A 23,978-nucleotide genomic window follows, 5' to 3' on the forward strand; every position below is an offset into this window, starting at 1 on the left:
GATGTACATATAACAGTTCGATATAAGCATTGAGTATACACGTCAGTAGATACGTGTATACCCAATGATATAAGCAACGGTTCTTGCAATTTATTGTTTATTGTTTTTTAGAGTTGTTTCGGACTTACTCACACTCGTATAAGGTTGTCCACGTTTGTCAATGATAATGTAGACATGTTACACCCGTTGTCACGAATATGTTTACAAGTTTTCCGTCTGTTTTTGAATAGCGATACATTTTTTCACATACTTAAGAACCACCTGATTTCGTGCATTACATGTTTGTCTCAATTTTATTTGCTTTAGTAGGCATTCTTTTGGTTGATGAGGACTTAAATAGGTCCTTTGCTCATGAAATATATTACTTAATTAATTTGTATTGTTTGGTAAAATGAATTAAATTATCCAGCAAACCCAAATAGAAATAGTAAATATAGTATTTCAAAAAAATCAGTAACATGTTAATAATGTAGCCTACATTATTTCCTTGAATTGCATAACAGCAATTAATTGAGCTGATCCTTATATAAATAAATCAATATGTTCTTCATAGGCATAACATGGGTTCTTTAAGAGCCACTGGGGCTGAGCCAAAGGGATTTTAAAACGTAAGGTTGGTTTGCAAATGTACGTGACACGCTCTTTCTAATGAGTGGTCAAAATCGCCTAAGAAATGCGGAAGAGTTCAACGGAAAAATTTCGTGTTGGCGTTACAGTATGGTTGAAAAGTCCTAGATTGGCTATATTTTTTTAACAATATAGATAAAGTAGTGAGACTTGGTATATCAATAATAGCCATAAATATCTACTGTCTTAAGCTATTATCACTTTTTTATCCCTTAAGGGGGGTGGACCACAAAGACTAAGACAAAATTCTTATATAATTTTAATACTATTTTACCTGTTTTTGAAATGGCGACCATACAAATGTATGCATTTTAAGCCAAGTATGAATGGAGATGAGTGTGTGATGAGTGGGCTGTAGGCGGAAAAATACGAACAAACTAAACTATTTATTAACAAAACTTTTTTTGTGTTGAAATTCAAAGACAATGGTCTCAAACTCTACACCGGATAATGCTAATTCATAATGGTTATTATATCTATGATCGATAATGTAGCCATGTTGTTTTGAAATGGCGACCATACAAATGTATGCATTTTAAGCCAAGTATGAATGGAGATGAGTGTGGGATGAGTGGAGCGATCTTGTTGTCCTGTTTGTGACTAAGGCCGACATAATCCTTAGACACAGCTGTTAATTAATAGTGCATACAGTCAATTAATAGCAGCAGAGGTGAAGTTTGGTATCAAATTAAAGGTTTTATTCATAAAAATACATTGCCGCAAACCCAAACTCAAACGATGATGATGATAAGTCGCTAAAACGTATCGTTTGAAATTTAACAGCTGAAAATAAGTGAAATAGAAAAGGTTTTGGTTAAATCCATCAAATTGTAATTGGACACTAGTAAATACTAGTGAACTTGTTGCTACCTCCCCCCTTCGGTTTCATGTATTCCTCTCAATCAGTTCAAACCTAGGAGGATTAAACATTAATGTTAATTAATGTTAAATCCTCCTAGATTCAAACCTGAAACACCCAGATCGAAACTCGCCTGTCGTTATTTTACCATCGCCTTTTTTTAAATATATTTTTCAAAAAAGAAATATTATATTGATTTACTTTGGATTTTAAAAATGTTAACGTTTTATTTTGTTAAAGATTTATGGTGATACGTAAATATTGTGGTGTAGTAAAGTATATTATATTTTCAATTTCAATTTTCAATTTCTTTATTCATTGAGAAGTATACATAATACAGCATTTGAATAGTGTCAAAGATTACAATTATTAAAATATAAAATACAGATTAAAAATAAATCTTAAATTAAAAAATACATCTCCCCATACAGATGCATTCTTCTAGTATTCTTGAGGGAGGTGGAAAAATTCTTCTTGAGAATAAATTGCCATGTTTATTAAGAAATTTTTTAGTTTTGTTTTAAACTTTTTTGGATCTTTTTCATTTCTAATTCCTCCGGGGATATGTTTAAAAAAACTTTTACCAGCAAATGATGGCTTTTTTTCATAAAACTTTAATCTGTGCCTATTTTGCAAAATCTGATTTTTTTTTCTCGTTTCATATCGGTGAACCGGTAGATTGGATACATCGGATGAGGTTTTATTTTTAAAAATTAAAATTGAATCATAAATATACTGCCCATAAACAGTTAGTATGTTTAGCTGTTTAAAGTGCTCTTTTACCGAGACATCAGAATTTAGTCTGAGCATTACTCTCACTGCTCTTTTTTGATGTTTTAATATTTTATCTAGATTGATTTGAGTTGTTGCTCCATATAGACAGATACCAAAGGAAATATGTGAATGGATATATGCAAAGTAAATGTTTTTCAAAGTTTTGACATCACAGTATACAGACATTTTTGAAAGGGCAAAAATTCCAGAGTTGATTTTTGAAACTATTTTTTTTGTATGATCATTCCAATTCAAATTTTGATCTATTGTTAGACCCAAAAAGTTTGTGCTGGTCTTTTGCTCAATAAGTTGCGAGTCATACATCATTATTGGGTGATTGGAATTTTTATTTTGTGGTGTTTTAAATGTGATAAAATTAGTTTTTTTGTTATTTAATTTTAGGTTTTGGCACACCAGATAACTGCCCAAATTTCCAAGTTCTAGAAAAGCAGAAATTTCCGTTTGTTCCAGTGTAGGAGAGGAAATAATTAAATTAGCATCGTCAGCATACAGGCACAATTCACTTCTAGGTCTACATACTAGGACACTGCTTATGTCCTTTAAATAGCACAAAAATAGCAATGGTCCTAAAATAGACCCTTGAGGCACTCCATATTTTATTATTTTAATTTCTGAGGCAGTTTGAATAATTTTATTATTTTTTAATTGAGTAATTTCAACATATTGTGTTCTATTACTCAGATAGGAATTAAACCATTGCAATGCATTTTTAGTTATTCCAAGCAATTTCAATTTATTCAATAATATTGGATGTTTTACACTATCAAAAGCTTTAGATAGATCCATGAATATGCCAATTGTTGTTTCACCTCTATCAACCGATTCAATAACTGACTCTAAAAATGATACTGCTGCAGTGACTACCGACCTTCCAGGCCTAAAACCATGCTGGTAATCATCAAGTAAGTTAAACTTTTCAAGATAATCACTCAACTGATTGTAAACAATTTTTTTCATAAATTTTGGAAACAGTTGGAAGAAGTGAAATGGGTCTGTAGTTTATTACATCTGTCTCATCGTCTTTTTTATGCAGAGGGATAATTTTTGCCTTTTTTAATTGATCTGGAAACAAACCAGAAATGAAGGAAGAGTTTATCAGGTGAGCCAAAACTTTACTGATATTATGACCAACGATGTAAAAACTACTGGATTGCGCTCTCAGTAGCACTGCGGGCGCTGTTTTCGGTCTAGCTCCCCCCACCATCTACTGGCAGTAGCCGACGCATCCCATACACTCACCATTGTAAATCGCACTTTTTTAAGTTGCTGCTCTGTTTAAATATATAGATATAAAATATTGCTAATGCATGCCAAACACTTTTTACTATTCCAAACTTTATGTCTTCTTCTTTTCTTGCAGAAAATAGCACATTTGAACTCTTAAAAACCCTACTACATTTGTCCAGATATTACCGCAAATCTATGCTTGACATTAACGTGATAGGCATACTTTTTTAAGACCTATTTTGTAAGATACATTGTCATTAAACTTTGAAAGAAAAAAATATCGCGTTTACGTCAAACATAACATTACCACTGCGGCAAAAACTTACCAAAATTATTCTAAATGTTTATGTACTATTTTTTCGATTAATAAAATATAGTTTCAATTACAAATATTGTACTTTTCTATTTCTCCTTGTAATCACTTATTATTTTACCATGTAAAATTTGGAACTAGCAATATCAGTTGTCTAAAAACATGTACAAAACGGGTTTAGTGAATTTGTAGTTTTAAAGAATTCAGATGGGCTATTTTCTGCAAGAAACAAAACAGACATAAAAGGTTGAACTAGTAAAAAGAGTTTGACAAGCGTTAGTAATATTTTATCCCAATAAATTTCAACAGAGCAGCAAATAAAAAGTGTGTTTTATAATGGTGAATGTATGGGCTGCGTCGGCTTCTGCCAGTAGATGGTGGGGGAAGCTCGACCGCGCGGCCAACACTGAGCCAGCGATCCATGAGTTGTTTATATCGTTGATTATGACCTACTTTCTTAAGTAAATTAATAGGTACATCATCATGGCCGCTAGACTTTTTGTTCTTTAGCGATTTCAATATGTTTTCCACCTCCTTCTCACAAACACTCTTAAAACTAAACTTAGGTTTCAGAAAGACATCTTGTTGAAAACTGGATGGGATTTCATGTGTTACATTTGAATCCCATTGGCTGTTATTAGAATCTAGATCTTCCACCACATTTAAAAAATATTCATTGAAGATATTTGAAATTAATATGGGATCCTCAACAAGATGCGTGCCTCTTAACAGTTTTATTTTATTAAGGTGTTTTTGTTTTTTATTTCCAACTTCCGAGTTAATAATGTCCCATACAGTTTTTTGGATATTAGAAGAATTATTAATTTTTTTTGCAAAATAGTTAGATTTGGTTTGATTCAATATTTTCTTAAAGTCTTTTACTTCTGTTTTGAAAATATCCTTGTATTCATGTTTTTTGTTGTTTCTGATTTCCTTGCTGATTTCTATGAGTCTGTGACGTTTGATTTTTATTTCTTCTGTAAGCCAATTATTTTTTTTATTTTTTTTGTTATTAAAGTTTTTGGAAAAGCCAATTCAAAGTAATAACTAAATGTTTTTTGGAAGATGTCAAATTTATTTTCTACAGGAGCTAAATAAACATCAAGCCATTTTTCATCTTTTATAAGTTTAACAAAATATTCTATGTTTTCACAAGAAAACTTACGAATTTCTTGCTTAATAAATGGCGGATTGTAATGCTTTTCTAAGTTGGGAATTTTAATTTTTAAGATTTGCCCGTCATGATCTGATAAACATGTTATTATGCCTGTAATCGTCATATCACAAGATTTTGATGCATTTACAAGAAAGTTGTCAATGGCTGTTTTTGTGTTATTTGTTACTCTAGTTGGAAAATTGACCATATATTTCATGTCATGGCTTTTCAATAGGTCTTTCAGTAAATTATGTTTATAATCATCTTTAATAACATCAATGTTTAGATCTCCTCCTATTATAACATTGGTATACTTTTTTTTAAAACAATCAATCACAGTACTTAATCTGTCTAAAAAAGTTTTTATATTTGAATTTGGAGATCGATAAATGCCTATTACTAACAATTTAAAATTACCTTTGATAAAACAAGAGGCACACAGCTCAAACTGCTTTTCCTCCAAATACTTATCCTTTAGGGAATTAGGTAGAGCCACCTGCTTCCAGTTCAAACCCTCTTCAGACAGTATCATAACCCCGCCCTTCCTGGATTTCTTCCTACAAAAGAAAGCACGAACCGTGTAGTTGTTTAAATTGATCCGGGATATTTCATCTTCTTTTAAATCGTGTTCTGACAGGATAACAATGATTGGTTTTAATTCGTTAAGTGTTACTTCTAGTGAATTGGTTCTAGAGCCTAGGTGTTGAATATTTTGATGAAATATTTTTACTATTGCATTATCTATTTTATTGGAGGTGTTACACTGGCTGCCGAGTTTAAAGAAGAAGCAGGTGACTGATTTACAATCATTGACTCTTCACTGTTGTTGAGGCTGGGCTGACTGTTGTTGGTTGGATTGGTCTCAGAGGAAGGCTGAAGTTGGAGGGTTTGTAGATCAGATGTCTGCTTGTGATTTGGTAAGTCGTCTAAGCCAGTTCTTGATAACATCTGGATTGTAGAAGATGCCAGTAGAGGTGGAAAATGACTCAGGGACTTGATACATATGGATGGTATATTTTCATTTCTTGCTTGTGGTTTCTCAATACAATCCACGCCATGGTTTTCTTGTTCCAGCATTTTTGTTTTCATCAAGATGACTTCTTCGAGTTGTTTCATAAATTCTTTTCCAGATAAACCATTTTTCAGTTTTGTATATGGATCTTTGTAATAAATCACCACATTAATCTTGGCCTCTGTACATCTCTGGAAGGATAGCAAACTATCCACAAAATGTTCAACAGATATTCTATCATGAACACATCCCATAGGGGAGCATATCAGATTCTTCAGTTCCCTTTTTTTAAAGTCAACTGCCAGTTGTTGGAAAGCCAGATCGTAGTCCTTTTTCAGTGGTTTTTTGTAATACTGATCCTTTGTAAGGAGGGTGTACACAACAGGTCCTGAGTTAAGTTCTTGACATGCCAGATACTCATTGTAGCACTGTGACGGTGATGGTCTGCCGAATTCCCTTCTAAAAACGGTTGCAACTCCGGCGCTCATATTCTTCTCAACATCCAAATCCCGAGAGGCACAGTGAGCAAAGGCAACACTGGCATCATTTTTAAATTCATTAAACATGTTTTTCATGTGAGATTTAGTCACCCTGATCTGTTTCTCATTTATTTTGTCTTCTGTTACAGTTTTATCTTCTCGATCAGTTACCGTAACCAATCCTTGGATATCTTCTTTGTCCAGTGTTATTGGGCATATTTTCTCATTAATAGAAATCACCCTATCAATAACTTTTTTAAAGATTGAATTTCCCTTCCTGTTGAGGTGAACTCCATCTTTCCCTAGACAGGTGTTATTTATGTATTTATCAAGATCCAGGAAGATTGCTCCAATATCCTTACAAAGCCATCTTATATTACTATTGGCCTGTATTCTCAGATAGTTGGGTATGTTTCTTCGGTAGATGATACCATTTACTACTAGATTTGCCTTTGGAAATGATGACTTTGCTTTTTCAATAACATTTTTTACTGTGCCCATCACATCTTCTGGATTTCTCATCCTGTCAAGATCATTGGTTCCCACGTGAATGAACACCATCTGAGGCTTAACAGCTTCCTGAGCAATAGTATCTATTTTCTTTTGTAAGTATGCTGCACCTGCTCCTCTGAAGCATTTTACTTCTGCTTTAGGATGAGAGATGTATTTGACTAATGAATCTCCCATGACTAAAACTCGACTACATGTATTGTACTACATGTATTGTAGTTAAGTGTTAAATTTTGAAATTTTAGGGTGAATCGAGATTAATCTTTGTTTATAACATGCGTCTCTCCTACCTTAACATACATACCAAGTTTCATAAACATCGGTTGGAAAAGTGCAAAGATAAATATTTGTATGTAAAAAATACAAAATACTGGATATCTGGTTAACGAAATGATTTTGGAAAAAAATGTTAGCCTTGATTTTCTGTTTATTTTGACCCAAGGAATTACTAGGTAAAGTATCTCCCCGCTTATTTCAACACCCTGTTTATGATGTATTCTTATAAGTGAAAAATGTAAGCTGGTAATAAAGAAAGATGTTTTATAAATAATATGAATGTACTGGTGATCTGTATATTCATCTTTTTCTTGTCCTTAGAACTATAAATTAAAAGTCCACTCAGCAGTCGCATCGTACGATGTAGTTCTTTCCATGCGTTGCGAAATGCTAAATTTTGCCGTCCTCTTCAACCCAAGTTATCTACTGAAACACTGATTGTAAAAAATTCAAAAAAATATATTTTACGCATCACACTTTTGGCTACGACTTTGCCACAGACAAAACCTCTCTAACCCAAAAACAAAAAAAATCTCGCATGCTAACTTTTTCATGTTAGAAATCACGATTTAAAACTATTTCACAGTACAAATCAATTTTTATTAATTAGATCGGTAAATAGTTTAAAGTTCCAACAAAATAGTCATCGAGTAGGACTAACCAAGAAGCTCTGTGCCAAATTTCAAAATGTTAGCACAACTTTAAGTATACCAAAACACGAAATTATTGAAGTCATGCGTCGAGAGGACTATCGTTGTTTTTAACAGATTATACTTTTGACCTTCCGGCACTGTTGACTCAGCGAAACTGAACTTATATTTTATCTTATTTCGTTATATTAAAACTGCTGTTGCATTAGGTCAAATTCCCAATAAGTCAATTGCTTTAACATAGACTACGTTTTTAGCCCGGACTGTACTATTTGACTTACTGGGATTTTTGATCTACAGACACTGCAAACATTGTAGTTTTTGACCTAGCGGCACAGGTATAAATTATTTGACCTTCCGGGACTGTTGACTTTCTGCAACGCGTCCGTTTAATCATCAGTTTATTTTAACTCATTTCATTACAAATGATATCATTTTTAGTGTTGAAAATTTGTTTTTGATAGTTTTTTTAAAAGATATGTGAATTTATGGCACAATCGTTCCCCATCGGTCAAAGTAACGAACAGTATAAAATGGTATACTCCTGAGCTTGGAATAATTAAGAGTGATATGCTTAAGTACTTTACTGTCTATAAAAACCTAAGATCTATAGGTTCTGAGCTAACTCAGGTGGCTTATAATGTTTATATGAACCATAATAAATTCTATAGAAATAAAATGACTCTTGGCAAAAAGGACGCGGTTGAGCACTTCATCAGTAATGCTTCCAACCCATGTCGTGCTGCCTGGGCGGTAATTAAAGATGAGCATTCACCAACTCATAGTGAAGATGCCATACTTGACCCAGACGAAGTTAATTCATATTTTTTAGATTCAATACAAGAATTAAGTAAAGTAATACCACAAAGCCCTTACAAAGCAGAAGATTTTTTACAAAACAACTCAACAACCACAACATTTTCTTGGTCAGAGGTCTCATCGTCGGATATAATTAAAGTTGTTGCAAAATTAACAAATTCTAAAACAATGGATTATTATTGGATTTCTAATAATATTTTGAAAAAGACTATAGGTTTTATTAGCTATCCTCTAGCTTTTATATTAAATACCTGTTGTGAGGGAGGGATATTTTTCTCCATCCCTCAAAATATCAAAAGTAATCCCAATATTCAAAAAAGGTGATAAAAGCCTGGTTCAAAATTATCGGCCTATTTCAATTGTTCCTATTTTATCCAAAATATTTGAAGCAGTAATGTATTTAATCAATTAAATAATTACTTTGAAACAAATAACCTATTGTCCAACTCCCAATTCCGCTTTCGTCGAGGTAAATCCACAACCTCAGCAATTCTCACTATAGTTGACCATTCTCTTGAAGCTTTAGAAATGAAAGAATCTGTGTCATTAGTTTTATGTGATTTAAGTCAAGCTTTTGACACGGTTCCTTTTGATATCCCAACTAACAAACTACGTTTTTATGGCATCACTAATGATGCCATGCTTCTAAATTCTTTGTATTCATGTAATAGACTTCAATTTGTATAATTAAAAATAAATGTTCTAAAACTGAAAAAGTTGAAACCGGTGTTCCTCAGGGCTCTGTACTAGGGCCCGTATCCTTTAACATCTACATTAATGATCTCCCTATAAATATTAATACACAATCTGTTATATATGCGGATGAATTACAACTTTACTCGCTAACTCTTCTAATTTAACAACCCTGCACTTAATTAGTCAAGAGGCTGAACTGAGAGCATATGATTGGTTTTCTGCAAACAGACTATCTTGTAATTCTGATAAATCACAATATATTACAATCAGTCTCAAAACAAATTGCGCGGTAACCGCGGAGTCATACCGACGATCACCCCGTGACCACTAGTTATACCGACGAACACTCCGTGACCGCAAAAGTCATACCGACAATCGCGCTGTGACCGCGGAGTCATACCGATGATCGCGCCGTGACCGCGGAGTCATAACGACAATTGCGCGGTAACCGCGGAGTCATACCGACGATCACCCCGTGACCACTAGTTATATCAACGATCAACCCGAGACCGCAGGGTCGTAAGGACAATCGCGCCGTGACCGCGGAGTCATAACGACAATTGCGCGGTAACCGCGGAGTCATACCGACGATCACTCCGTGACCACTAGTTATATCAACGATCAACCCGAGACTGCAGGGTCGTAAGGACAATCGCGCCGTGACCGCGAAGTCATACCGACAATTGCGCCGTGACCACGGAGTCATACCGACGATCACCCCGTGACCACGAGTTATACCGACGAACACCCCGTGACTGCAAAAGTCATACCGACAATCGCGCTGTGACCGCGGAGTCATACCGATGATCGCGGAGTCATAACGACAATTGCGCGGTAACCGCGGAGTCATACCGACGATCACCCCGTGACCACTAGTTATATCAACGATCAACCCGAGACCGCAGGGTCGTAAGGACAATCGCGCCGTGACCGCGGAGTCATACCGACAATCGCGCTGTGACCACGGAATCATACCGACGATCACCCCGTGACCACGAGTTATACCGACGAACACCCCGTGACCGCAAAAGTCTTAGCTTTGCTATTATACAGACATAGTATTCACTGAAAAATTGCACCCAGCAAAGCCACAAACAACTTGTGTAAAAAGAAACAGGGTCCGGCACGTACCACGGCCACCTTTAACTACAGGCCGCGGCCTGGTAGAATTGGCAAAGTCGCAAGTGGTGTTGTTTAGTGACAGACGTCCCATAAGATAACATGGCGAACAGGTAGCATCTGCTCATTAATTCGCGATTTATTGCTGGCAAAGGTGGACAAAATACCTGTTTTAATATTTAGTTGTAGGTATCTGGTACAAAGTATTTCACGGTTTGTCAAAGTTTTAACCTTTGTGAATTTAAGCTAACCCATGAACAGTTAGTAGCCTACTTGGGAAGGTTAAGAAAATATAAATGAATAACGTACAAAGAAGTCTGTTAGGCCTCTCGCACTCGGAATGGCCCTAATTTGCAGTTTCTTAGAATATCCTTTCACAACAAGCAATTCATTAGGTGTCGGGTAACTTGGTTCAGTTCACTTTCGTGTGATTCCCCTCTAATATCCAACATAAATTTTGTTTTGATTTTACTTGGTAATCATAATAGACAAGCTCCTGGGTGAAATGGGGGGGTACAATTCCAGGGGGTACAATTCTGGGCCGTACATCTTCTTCTGCGGTCACCAGGGGGTACAATTCCAGGGGGGTACAATTCCGGTCCTATAAGAAGAGCTAGACTGCCGGGGGGTACAATTCCAGGGGGGTACAATTCCACCCCGTACACTGGCCAAATAAAAGTGAGTTCTAACTGAGGGGGTACAATTCCAGGGGGGTACAATTCCGGTCCGTACAGTTTTTTAGATGTCAGTGGATTTAATCAAACCACTCGTGCATAACAATATCAAAGTTTTATGAGGGGGGTACAATTCCAGCCCGAACACGCCGTTTTGGTCGAGAAAATGAGACGTCATCGTGACGTCACTAATCTGCAGGGAGTACAATTCCAGGGGGGTACAATTACGCCACCCCGTTAATATATCCAGTAAAATTTCCAGCTTATCTAAAAAAATATCATTGTATTTATAATTAGGTGATCTATACAAACAAATTAATACAAAAGAAAATGCATTTACTGTTACTTCAACCATACAACACTCAAACTCCTTCTCCAATGTTAATTCTCGAGCTCTTTTGATTAATAATTTTTTATAAATTTGCTTGTCAAAATCATGACACCTCCACCTGTGGTTGTTGACCTGGTCCAGTAGGATGATATGTTATAATTATTGAAATTTAAATTTGTATTTCTTCTTCATGCATATTTATTTCTGTCAAAACAACTACATCTGGTTTTATTTTATCAAGGTTAATTTCTAAAATGCCAATGCGTGTCAGTAAATTTTGAACATTTTGATAGAAAATTGAGAGGTTTTGAGTGCTGTATAAATTATAGCTCATGTTATCATCACATTTTTGAACACTTTCTCCAAAAAAGGTTTAATATGTTTGCATCAAAATGAGATAGTAAATTAGTACCGGGTCTAGGTCTTATTGTGCCACCTAGGGTAACAGCTTTTTTCTGGCTTATCTTACAGTAATGGCTGAAGCAAAGGCGAAGGGATCTGAAAATGGAATCCCTAAAACAAACAACATGGAAAAGTGATGCATAAACTGAAACAAACAAAGAACTTAATTTCCATAGAGTATTTACATATTTTCCTGGTTCTGATGTGCCTTGCTATTAGTTAACGCGGTATGTGAATTTTGAAGAGGTAGTTGGTCATTTTTCAATCTCTCAAACTGATTATCCTTTTCCTACAGTTGAATGAATGATACCAACGAATGAACTCAAGGATAGGGGAAAACAAGCATTTTGCATCATTTTGTTAAGACATTGTTTTTTACTAATCGTGATGGAAGATTTCCCCAATAATCTGTTGGATAATGTCAATTCGCTATTACCAACAAGAACTTGGAAACCTGACAGTGTTATAAATTATATTTATTATATTCTCAATTTACTCATGTTACATAAGTGCAATCTTGTGTGAATCATACAGCCTTGTTATATAAAATCTTATGCATTAGATCGCACTGTGCTACTGACAACCCACTACATGGACGAGGCAGATCTGCTCGGTGACCGGATAGCCATCATAGCTGATGGTCAGCTACAGTGTTGTGGATCCAGTGTGTTCCTCAAGTCTAGGTTTGGCACTGGCTACTATCTTACAGTGGAACTCACTGCAGTTGTGAGTATCAAACAATGCACAATTAGATAGAAACTACGCATCTGTTAAAAATATTATAGACAGACAAGACAAAAATGATAGACTTGACCAAAGATGTGTATTTATTTGGACTGTTTACAAAAATCATAATAATCAATAAAACATATGTTAGTTAAACTGTATATGAAAGAAGGCAGGCATAGATTAGGCATAGATTATTACATTCTCTCCCCCCCAAGAACTAACCATTCAAAAATTAGTTTCTTTTTCCATTTCATTAGTTTTTTCTTTGGAGCAATAGTAATTTTTGGCCGAGGCTTGCGAAGGCTAACTTTGGCACTCACCAGTTCTTTAGTGATTTTCACTTTGAGCATACTTTTTTTTCTTTGTTGTTTGATTTCTTTGAATATTTCAGAATACTTCTTATTCCTCTGGTTATCACTGCTGGGCTTAAAGTACTTGCCGTGGTACTGTGAGATGTCAAAGGTCTCGTCACTGACTAGGCTGACTGAATCGTCCACTAGTGACATTCTCCTCACAGACTCGTCTCTGGATATTTTCTTAGGTGACAAGTTGGGATTGTCCTCCACGCTGTCTCTTAGTACCTCCGCCATCTGCTCTTCAAGACACCATTGTGGCATTGTAGGTTCCTGTGAGCGACTACAGTTGTGTTTAAACAAGGCCATCAGACATGGGAACTTGCAGCCACACTGAGCACACTTGTTTGTTTGATTGTCATCGTTATTCTTGTGCTCCTTCCAGCACACACGTTTCTTCTTGTGTCTGTAGAAGGAGGTATTGTCAAACTGCACATCACATCCACCACAAATTATCAACTCTGAATTGTTCTCCGTTTTCTTCATTTCCCATAGAGGTTTGGCTTTAAGTTTTTTGTCTTCTGTTTTCACATTCTTCCTTTTGCCAGTTACCGCAAAGATCTTGTTCTTGATTTTGACACTGGATTCCAGCATGGCTTCCTTCAAGACTTCAAGTACTTTGGAATTTTCTATCAGCTCATCCGTTTTCTCTCCAACCACTCGGACTGTCTGGACACTGGTGAGAATGTCAGAATGTTTCTCAGAGTCTTGAATCATATTCTTAGCTTCCAGGGGTTGGCATTCCTTCTCTAACGCTTTTTCTTTTATTGGATCCCTGTTTAAATGTGCTGTTTTGATTTTCATATCTTTGTTTCGAGTCCTTTCCTCTTGGGAGATGTTTTCTGCACCGTAGTTGTCAATCTCAAATGATTCCTCTGCTGTTTTGTACAATTTATCATATTTAAAACATGTCAGAGCAAAGTTGTCATCGATACGTCCTCCACTGTATCCTGGACATTTTCCATGCAACGACCAGCCTAAGTAACTCCAGGATAAAACTGGCGAGTTAGGAGGCCCTTCCACAACTTTCCTTGTCAATATTAGGTTGCAATTATCTTGACCAATCAAGATGGTAGGTTTTGCATGAGATGTTGGTAGAGGTTGGTCGATTGAATTTAAATGAGACCATGTCTCACGAAGCTTTACTGAATCGATCGACTGTTGGGGTAAATCTAAGGGAAATTGAGTTCTTACATTAGTCAATGTGAAAACTTCGTCTTCATAGAGCCCTTTTATTTTAAGCTCAACTCGTCTGGACGTTGGGTCAAAATGTTTAGTTGCATTTGACCAACAAGTGGTAAGGGGTTCAATGCTACCACTGACGCCTAATTTATTGGCTGTAGTTGAATCTAGTAGAGATATAGTTGAACCGTCATCTAAAAGTGCATATGTGTCGATCTGACAGCTTGGACCATATAATGTCACTGGACATACTCTTAGTAAAACACGGTTATTTACTGAGTGATTGCTTATAAATTCTTCTTTTGATTTACCTTCCTGCCTGAAAGTGTTCTGTACTCTGTCCCAGCTGATCTCTTGGGCATTTTTAGTGGCACTGTTAGTATGCAGAAGGCGATGGTGGGATAGTTTGCACCCATTGATTCCACAAGGTTTCTTTAAATTGCAAAATTTGATGTGGTGACGACGAAAGCAAAAGAAACACAGTTTTTTCTCAATTATCATCTTCCACCGCTGCGAGACTTCTGCTTTTCTAAAAAGCTTACATTTATCGGTTTCATGACTCTCCGAGCAAAACATGCAAACGTTTTCATTGGGCGAATTAGTAAAAACTGGTTTAGGGTCACTTCTCTTCCGCGTTGTCTCCTCGGGTGGACGAAAATAAATACTCATAATGGAACACTGATTTTCAAGCCAGTTACAGAATACTTTCAGGTCGGTAGGTTTTTCTAAATGCATGCTATTTACATGTTCAGCCCACCTGTACTTCAGGGTATAGGGGAGCTTACTTAAAAGTTCATTCAACAAGAGGGGATTTATTAGGTACATTTCCAAATCCAACGACTCTGCGGTAGAGGTCAGGTTTAAAAGAGTTGTTGAAAACTCAATAAGGCTGACAGCGTCATCCTCCTTGACTGGTTGGAGCATGCGCGCCTTCTTCAACATTGACTCGACTATAAACTCTGGACGTCCAAAACGCATTTGTAAAGTTTTCATTACTGTACTCAAATTTTTACCTGATATAAATAGAGGTTTTACCATTTTAAAGGCATCTCCCTCCAGACAATTTCTTATTCTGTTAAGGTTTTCATCGTCATTAAAAAGGTGTTTAGTCTTATTGTAACAGGAATAGAACATGGGCCATTCGTCTGGTTTCCCGCTGAAGGATGGAAGACGCTGTCGGCAAGAGACAGGTTGGTTGGGGTTAGATAAATTGATAGCTTTTGAAAAGGAGTCTGCTAGTTTATCAATAGCCGTAGACACGATGGCTGACGATGTCAAAGGAACTGACGGTTCCTCATTCAGCCATCTATTGACTTTGACATTAGAGTCCTCCTCAACAGTAGCAATATTGAAGCTTACCTTGTCAGGGTCTTCATTATCTTCCAAATGACGACTGCCCAAGACTGAGGCGGACTGACTACTTCCCAAGACCGAAGCAGACTCAAGTTCGGTCCTTACTCTCAGCAGACGCTTCTGTCGTTCTAGTTCTTTTGCTTCAGCTTGACGTTGTCGTTCCATTTCCCTCTCCTCTCTTCGCCTCTGTTGTTCCTGCATTTGACGCTCCATCTCCTTTTCTTCAAATTCTTTCAGCCGTTGCATCTCCCTTTCTTCGTGTATTTTCTCAAGCCTGTTTATTTCTTCTATTTCTTCTAGTTGCAGTTGAACTAACCGGCGCTTGCTGGAACTTGAAGATTTGGTTTTTGACTTAGAAGGGAGTTTTGGAGGTTGACCATCTCTTTCTATGGGTTCCTCATTCTTGTCATTTACATTTTCTGGGGAATATCTATTTGCAGGGTGTTTCTCTCTCCCTGACTTTCGGATTGACATATTTCTTGACATAATTTATTAGTCGGGTTTCGGCACCAATGTTAAAAATATTATAGACAGACAAGACAAAAATGATAGACTTGACCAAAGATGTGTATTTATTTGGACTGTTTACAAAAATCATAATAATCAATAAAACATATGTTAGTTAAACTGTATATGAAAGAAGGCAGGCATAGATTAGGCATAGATTATTACAGCATCGTTTACAAAGTATTGACTTGGGTATAATAGAAGCCATAAACAAGTGTTTAAGATCACCCACGAGGAAAACCTTGCAATTATCTGATAAAATAAATATAAGGTTGAAAAGTCATTTGTCCTACTGTTGGTATTGCAAATACAAACTCATGTACATGTATGAAACAGTAATTTTCTGAGATTTGAAACGGTGTAATTTTGAAAACTGTCACTGGATTGGTAGTTTAATTTGCTTGTGCTTAAATTCAATTCTAAAAAGATAGTTTCAAAACAGAGAAGTATGGTACAGACTACAGAGGAAACATTCAATGGTACACTCAAATGTTATGTAGCATTAGTCGCTGGTGTCTTGGGCAAAGTCCAACACCACCTTCCTCACCCTCATGTACCTACTACAACGGTCACGGTGAAGGAATACCTTGTGCCCTGTGCGATAGGAATTTCTGCTCAGTGGTTGCTGCTCGGGCATTTCCTTGCTCGTCACAATTATATTTCTGGCACAACATACTAGAGCAGAAAGCGCATAAGTCTGTGAATGCGATAACTTGAGTAATTTTTGTGTGATGTTGATCAAATTTGGTTTGAAGGTGTAGGTGGGATGCATGATTGGACCATGGGAAATAAAAACAAAAAAGTTTCCCAATTTCTCTAAACCATTATAAAGAGCTTAAAAAAAACAAATAATTTAGTATGCTAAAGAGTTTTTGTACAGCTATTGGTAAAAAAAAAAAAAAACTGTAAATTTAAAATTCCCATGTTATTATTATGGAGAATTCTTATATATAATATGTGAAGGTGATTTCTACAAAACACTACTCCTCTCATAACAATGGACAGATTTTTACAAATGATGTGTCAAAATTAAGTATTTTTTGGTGTAGACCTTCCACCAATTTCTGTAATAAAAGTCCTCCAACTTTGCCCCACACAGGCCATCAAAATCCCAATGTATTTCTTATAAAGAAAAGATTTTGTTTAGGTACTTAACCAGACGAATAATTTGTATTAATTCCATACTAAAATAGCTGTTCAGTTCATTGTAAACACATGATACCCACAAGAGCGTTCGTTTTCAGAGTGAGTTCGTTTTCAGTTTTGATAACTGGAGTGGAGTGATTGATTACATTATCTTTGAGTTGACTCTTTTAAGTCATCGGACATTATGACTGTTAACTCCTGTAATACTTTGCAATTGTAAAATGTTTTAGTTTGCTTGTTTATGGGTATATTTTGGTCAATTAGCAAATTTATTTATTTTACTCTAAGCTATTAATATTTTACTAAAAAACTTACTTTATTAGCCTCCCAGTAGCAGCAAACCCAGGTACTCATTAAACCTACTGTTATTTAAAAAGATTTAATTTAAAATCAATTCAGGCAAATGGAAATTCACTTAGTCTGTACAGGGGTATTTAGCCATGGAGACCAAGAAAAATTTACTTTCAAAGCCTTATATTTGAACTTGAACATGTACTGGGTGCAGCCTACTGTGAGGGGAATTCAGGGTAGTGAATGTTAATATGCCTATGCCACTTCTAGGTATATATGACTTCTGTGTGCTGAATTTCAGCTGCATCATCAAGTATTTTAGCTGATGTCAGCCTGACAGACACTCACCACCTCATTTTGAAAATAGTATGGATATAGGATATAGGCTGAGCGTCATGCCGAGTAGGCTTACATACGTTTTTACAATCTTTTGATGTTATTGAATAATGACCCATCTATCATCTTTCAAATGCATCACATCAGTTTTATATACTTTTATATAAGAATAAGAATATGTTTATTGTCTTTCAGGCTACATAAGCATTGACAAAGTCAAATGTAAAACAGAAATGCCAAGTCTCTATACTAATTGGGCCTAAGGGTAATATCACATATCATAGGAATATACAAGTCATAGGAACTATACAAGAATCAAAAATTATACATAACAGATTTCAAACATTAAAGTTCTATCTGTTTTAATAAGAAAAACTCACTAAGTGAATAGAAAGGATTTTTAGATAACCACTAATAATTTTTTTTCTTAAAAACTTTAACAGTCTATTTTTTACTAAGATTAATTACTTTATTATATACCTTAAGGGATAGTACTACATGACTAGACAGTGATTTGCTGAGCCTATTGTACTCAATTGCTGCTTTATCCCTATTGTGAGTGTTGTAACTGTGCATATCCCCAGTGAGTAAAACAAGATCCTGATTTTTTAGTATATAAGATACAAGATCAAAATTTTAAAGGTTGATAATGGTTTGTATTTCCAACTGAATAAATAAAGGCCTGCAATGAGCACTTACATCTGACTTGGTCATAACTCTAATTGCCTTCTTCTGAAGGATAAGAATGACATCAATTTTAGCACAGTTGCCAAACGAAATCAGACCATATCTAAGAATAGATTGAAAATAGGCAAAGTAAGCTGTTTTTAGATAATGACTTGGAACGCACATTGTCAATCGTTTTAAAAGATAGATAACTCGTGAAAGTCTGCTTAATATGTGGTTGCCAATTTAACTTGTCATCAATATAAATTCCTAAAAACTTTGCATTTGAGGCCAAATCATCAGTAATTACACCATCTACAGTCCTTAATTTAAACAACATTTTTTTAGTTTTTTGATTATTAAGTAAAAATCCATTTGCTTTAAACCAAGTTGCAGCGTCTGTCAAAGTTGTCTGGGCAAGTAAATTGAGATGAACAAAGTCATCAGAAATGTCTACAAAAGTGCTATCAGCATATAACAGAGACTTCGTATGAACAGAGATAGGAAGATCATTAATACTAATTAAGAACAGCAGGGATCCTAAAACAGATCCTTGTGGGACTCCGTATTGAACCAAGATTTCCTTGGAATGTTCACCATTTAACTGAGACAGTTTGAAGTCTATTTTTAAGATAAGATTCAAAAAAAGTTAATGAATTACCAGAAAACCCATAGTAGTTAAGTTTAATAAAAGATCATCATGGTCAACACAATCAAAAGCCTTGCTCAGATCACACATAGTGACCCGAGCATAGGCTTTGTTCTCAAAAGTCATGAGCACTTCTCTTACGAGCCGATCCACGGCATCGATAGTGGATTTTCCTTTCCGAAAACCAAATTGAGAAAAATTGAGAAAGTTATTGTCTTCTAAAATATAACTAACTTGATCATAAACTAACATTTCAAAGAGTTTACCAACAATTGGAATCAGCGAAACAGGTCGATAGCTTTCAGGTTTGTCTTTTGCGCCTTTCTTATAAATTGGACATATTTTTGAGATTTTTAATTTACTAGGAAAAATACCTTCCTGCAGACATTGGTTAAAGCTAAATGATAACGGTTGAGCAATACCGTGAATTATATTTTTAACCAGATCATTAGATAAATTATAAATATCTTTACTTTTTGTGTTTTTCATCCTCTTTGCAGCATTAATAACATCACTGGGTGAGATTAACTTCCATTCAAAAACCTTAGATTAATATTTACCTTATGCACTAAGTCTCTTACACTAATACAGGGATTATCTATTTGTTTCTTAATATCTTTTACCGAATTGATAAAATATTCATTAAATACATGGGTATGTATATTGACTTCCTGATTCTTACTTAACAAACTACTATTAGGCCTATTAATGTTAATAGTCTTGTAAGAGACCCATATAATAGTCTTATTGTTATAGTCAGTTTGACTAAGATGGATAATTAAACAAGTATGAGAAATTATAACTGTTGATTAGATTTCAAAACTTGTTGCTCTTGTCTTTTATTGATTCACTGCCATTTTGTTCCATCACAAACTTAAAAGTCCTTGGAACCTAGACGTTCTTACTCGTAAAACAATTAAAGAACTACAAAGAAAACTTCTAATCCCACAGTATACTAGATATTTAACATTATAATCACTCTGGTGTTTAAAAAATATTTTGAGATGGTAAATAACTCTTCAGCGACTGTTTGAAATTAACAAAATTAACATTGCTCTTATGGCGGGCAAATCCAAGATGGCCGTTTAGCTTCCATGGACTCCCTTGGAGAACAATTCAAAACTAAAAAGAACATTTATAATCTCACAGTATACTAGATATTTAAACTATAATCACTTTGGCGACTGAAAAATATTTTTGGACAAAAAATAACTCTTCAGCAGCTGTTAGAAATCATCCAAGATGGCCACTAGCCTCCAAGGATTCTTAAGGTAGAAATAAAGAAATATTTCTGTTTCAGGTTGATGAAGAGGAGAACATTAAACAAATGCAAGGTAAGATTAGTTTATACTTATACTTGAGTTCCTCTGTTCCTAGTCCCACTGTTACTTGAGTAACAGTGGAGTCCTGCAAATAAAAAAAAAACACTTTTGCAAATATACAAATATGCAAATATAAATAAAATCAACCAAACAACCTTTATTCATAGAGTGATGATTTTCATTGTACAACTTTTAATTAACTTTCATTAATAATGTTATCTTAATTCTAATATAAAATACATTTATTATAACCTACATGGAAAATAGATTTCCCACAAGGCTTTGTGTTGTGGCTTTTTTCTAGCTTGGAGGCTTCAGACTGATAAGAATAGTTGTGTTTACTTTAATTTTTTTTTATATTATTTTTAAGTTATGTAAAATATGTGTGAAAAAATAGTTGAGTTAGGTTAGACAGGGAGATGAGGTAAATGTAGGCATTAAGGCCAATTAAAAACGGAAGGAGTTCATTTAACTCCAAAAACTTAGTGTAATCAAAACACTTAGCATTGGAAAAGTCCATTTAATTAAAATTAAAGTAATTATCTATTGCAAAATTGTGAACTTTGAAAGAACATATAATCCCATATTACAGTTTCTCAGCTGACAGAGGTAGTGAGTGAGTGTGTGTCGTCTGCTCGTGTGACGGAGAGTGTTGGAGATGAGGTGGTGTTCCTACTGCCTCAGGGCTGCCAACCTCAGCTGCCCAAACTGTTCCACAGCCTGGACGAGAGACGGACCAATCTGCACATAAACTCTTACGGGATATCTGACACCAGCCTTGAAGAGGTGAGGACGAGCATTATGTGACATTCCATTCCTCTAAATCTAAATTAATTAAACAGAACTAACGTTCATATTGCCTGTAGTTGATCCATAAGGATGAGAAATCTATAAAGGAGTGTTAAGGACTAAAGCACAAGAGCCTAGGTTTTCAGGATTTTTTTGTAAGGGTAGAAGGTTTACATAAATGGCAAAAGGTCCAAACGGGCACAAGAAAAATACAACTTTACAATATACACAAAACATATAAATATTTCCATGCCAATAACAGCATTTTTAACTAAGGAAGGTATGGCCATAGATAAAACATACTCCCATGATAGATTTGTCATCCTTATGGAACAGCTGAAGCCAATTCTATTGTTAGCTCTGTACGTACATCCTATTGTAGAGGTTTTGTTATGTTTAGAAGTTTTTTCTCGTTATTTCAGTCATTTAAAATCTCATTCAACCAAATAAAACGATCTAATCATAAACAATAACTGGTCTCCTATTGTCGGGACCACATAAGTTTGCAGTTGAGGGAGGAGCCTATTTACCATATGGTTTTGAATGAACCAATGAGAACAGTGCGGTGTTGCCAAATCTAATAATACCAGCTTATTTGAAAATATTGCTTTTATATTTTAATTAGTGTTGTCAATGGGTGATGTGGCAACGTCGCACTAGCCTTGTCTTGTGATTGGCTGCCACCAACTGCAAACTTACGTGGTCCCGACAATAGTTATATGACCAAACAGTAAAGCACAAATCATTAAAATAACCCTAAAATAATAGAAACAAAATTTCGTCTACACTAGCAATCAGTGCCGACGTACACGAACTAGACACAAAAAACAAGCTTCAAAATTTACAATGGGATGAGAAATGTACTTGTGTTGGATGACCTACTAAAAGTGGGTTTAATCTGTAATTTTACTCTGTAGAACCTCAATTCTAAATGTTGCTGAGGTTTTGTTAGGCAACTCTACACTACACCTTCAGATAGACTAGTTGTGCTATACATAACTCAAATTTTCATGTTTATTTAAAAAAATTTTAAGTTTTTATTTTTTGATCTACCCAATAGAACTTAACTAAAACATTGTTAGTGCTTTAACCAGATAAGTTTATTTTACCATTTTATAATTTTTTTGGGCTTATCAGCCTTGTTAAAAATGTTGTAAATTTTCACCAATTTAAACATTCAATACCGTTAACACAAGGCCCCTCATACAGGTGAGTCGTAGATAATGTGTTAACAAATAATATTATTTTTATGCTATTACACTTTTTAAGTCTGTTATGTTATTGGATGAACGTGTTGTTATTCAATCAAATGTCATAAATCTAAATTTGAAATCAAATGTATGAAGTATTCTGTGGCGACGCTTTACTTGAACAGTAGGGTGGGCCAGGGTAGGGCAGAGGGTAGCTTATCCTGTAAATTTACTATTTAAATCATGGTAAGAACTGCATTTTTAAATAATAACTCACAATTCTTGAGTGTGGCAGATTGCGTGAAAATATAATAATTAACTAGTGGCTTGTAGGGACATAAGTCCCTAAAAAGCTCAAATGGAAAAGAAATTATTGTAATATTTAAACAAACTCAGAATCAAATTATATATGTGTCAGGATAGATATCCCAGTACAACATATCTTTTGTGTAAAAAAAAAAACAGTTTGTTATTTGTCTTTGTTTGCTTTTGTTGATGTTATTTTAAATAAAGAATTTTAATGATTCCAGGGGTTTAACTGCTAAAGAATAAATATTGGTTTATTAAGGTATTGGTTTTTTGGTTAATGCTGATAAAAAGGCTTCCACAATTGAAATACAGTATTGGAAATTGTCTTCCTCAAATAAGAAAAGGCTAAAAATGGTGTGTTGACATAAACTTAGTTCTTGGTCAAAACCGCTAAATTAGCATCCCTGCCCTACCCAGTTATTATTTCTAAGTCTATGCTCATTTTGTAAAGGTTTAACAAAATTTGTCTTAAGTAAGGCATCCCATTGACAGAACTTAACCTTTTATACCGTGAATGCTAGGCTATATTATTTGAACCTTTTTTGCTTGGAGCAATTAACAAAGTATTTAAGTACTTAATGAACAAATACCTGTACGAACCTACTTCATCTTTATTCCCAAATTGCTTTCTAAGAGTAACCGTTGAGGTTATTCCACTTCATACAAAATATTGATTAAAGACTACAACAAATCTCAAATAGATATATATGGTTCTTACCGTCTACGCAATCAGGGGTGATATTCCACTACGGCTGTTTCGGAGATAACTCCATCGTCAGGTGCGTAGTGGTACACTAAAATATAGTCTTGTCACCTTCAACACGAAATGTCTTCATTTGCATTGTGTCAGGGGTTGAATAATAGTACACATATAAAAACAGGACGTACACACAAAAACACGAATATACGAAAACATTTAGAGCGTGTGCACGGCTTGAAAACTGATGACCGACTGTTCAATCCTGGTCAATGCAGGAATTATGTGGATGACTGGAACAGCTGATAACACGGTGTACCAACCTTATCTAGAATAATAAGAGAATAATAGAAATCAAACAGGAAAGAAATAATTTGATCATCACCCCTTTAAATTTATGATCACTAAAACCGTAATATGGCTACTCTAATAAATCTGTTAGAATAATACCACAAAACTAACTAAAAGTGTTAATAATTATTATTTAATGAAATATTACAACAACAACCCGTTT

At 35.0% G+C, this 23,978-nt stretch overlaps 1 protein-coding gene across 3 annotated transcripts in view; it reads left to right on the forward strand.

Annotated features, from left to right (window-relative positions):
• The window catches only part of LOC128999487 (phospholipid-transporting ATPase ABCA1-like), a 124,816-nt gene that overhangs the window by 39,271 nt on the left and 61,567 nt on the right, over window positions 1-23,978 (forward strand). For all 3 annotated transcript variants that reach the window (XM_054426039.1, XM_054426041.1, XM_054426042.1), the window contains 3 exons: window positions 12,508-12,671; window positions 20,458-20,491; window positions 21,072-21,265. In XM_054426039.1, coding sequence (XP_054282014.1) covers window positions 12,508-12,671; window positions 20,458-20,491; window positions 21,072-21,265 — 392 coding nt within the window. The remainder of the gene's footprint in view (window positions 1-12,507; window positions 12,672-20,457; window positions 20,492-21,071; window positions 21,266-23,978) is intronic.

This window comes from Macrosteles quadrilineatus, unplaced genomic scaffold (assembly GCF_028750875.1).
Source record: "Macrosteles quadrilineatus isolate MER2022 unplaced genomic scaffold, UCM_ALF_1.0 Scaffold_8__2_contigs__length_117827958, whole genome shotgun sequence".
Lineage (NCBI taxonomy): Eukaryota > Metazoa > Arthropoda > Insecta > Hemiptera > Cicadellidae > Macrosteles > Macrosteles quadrilineatus.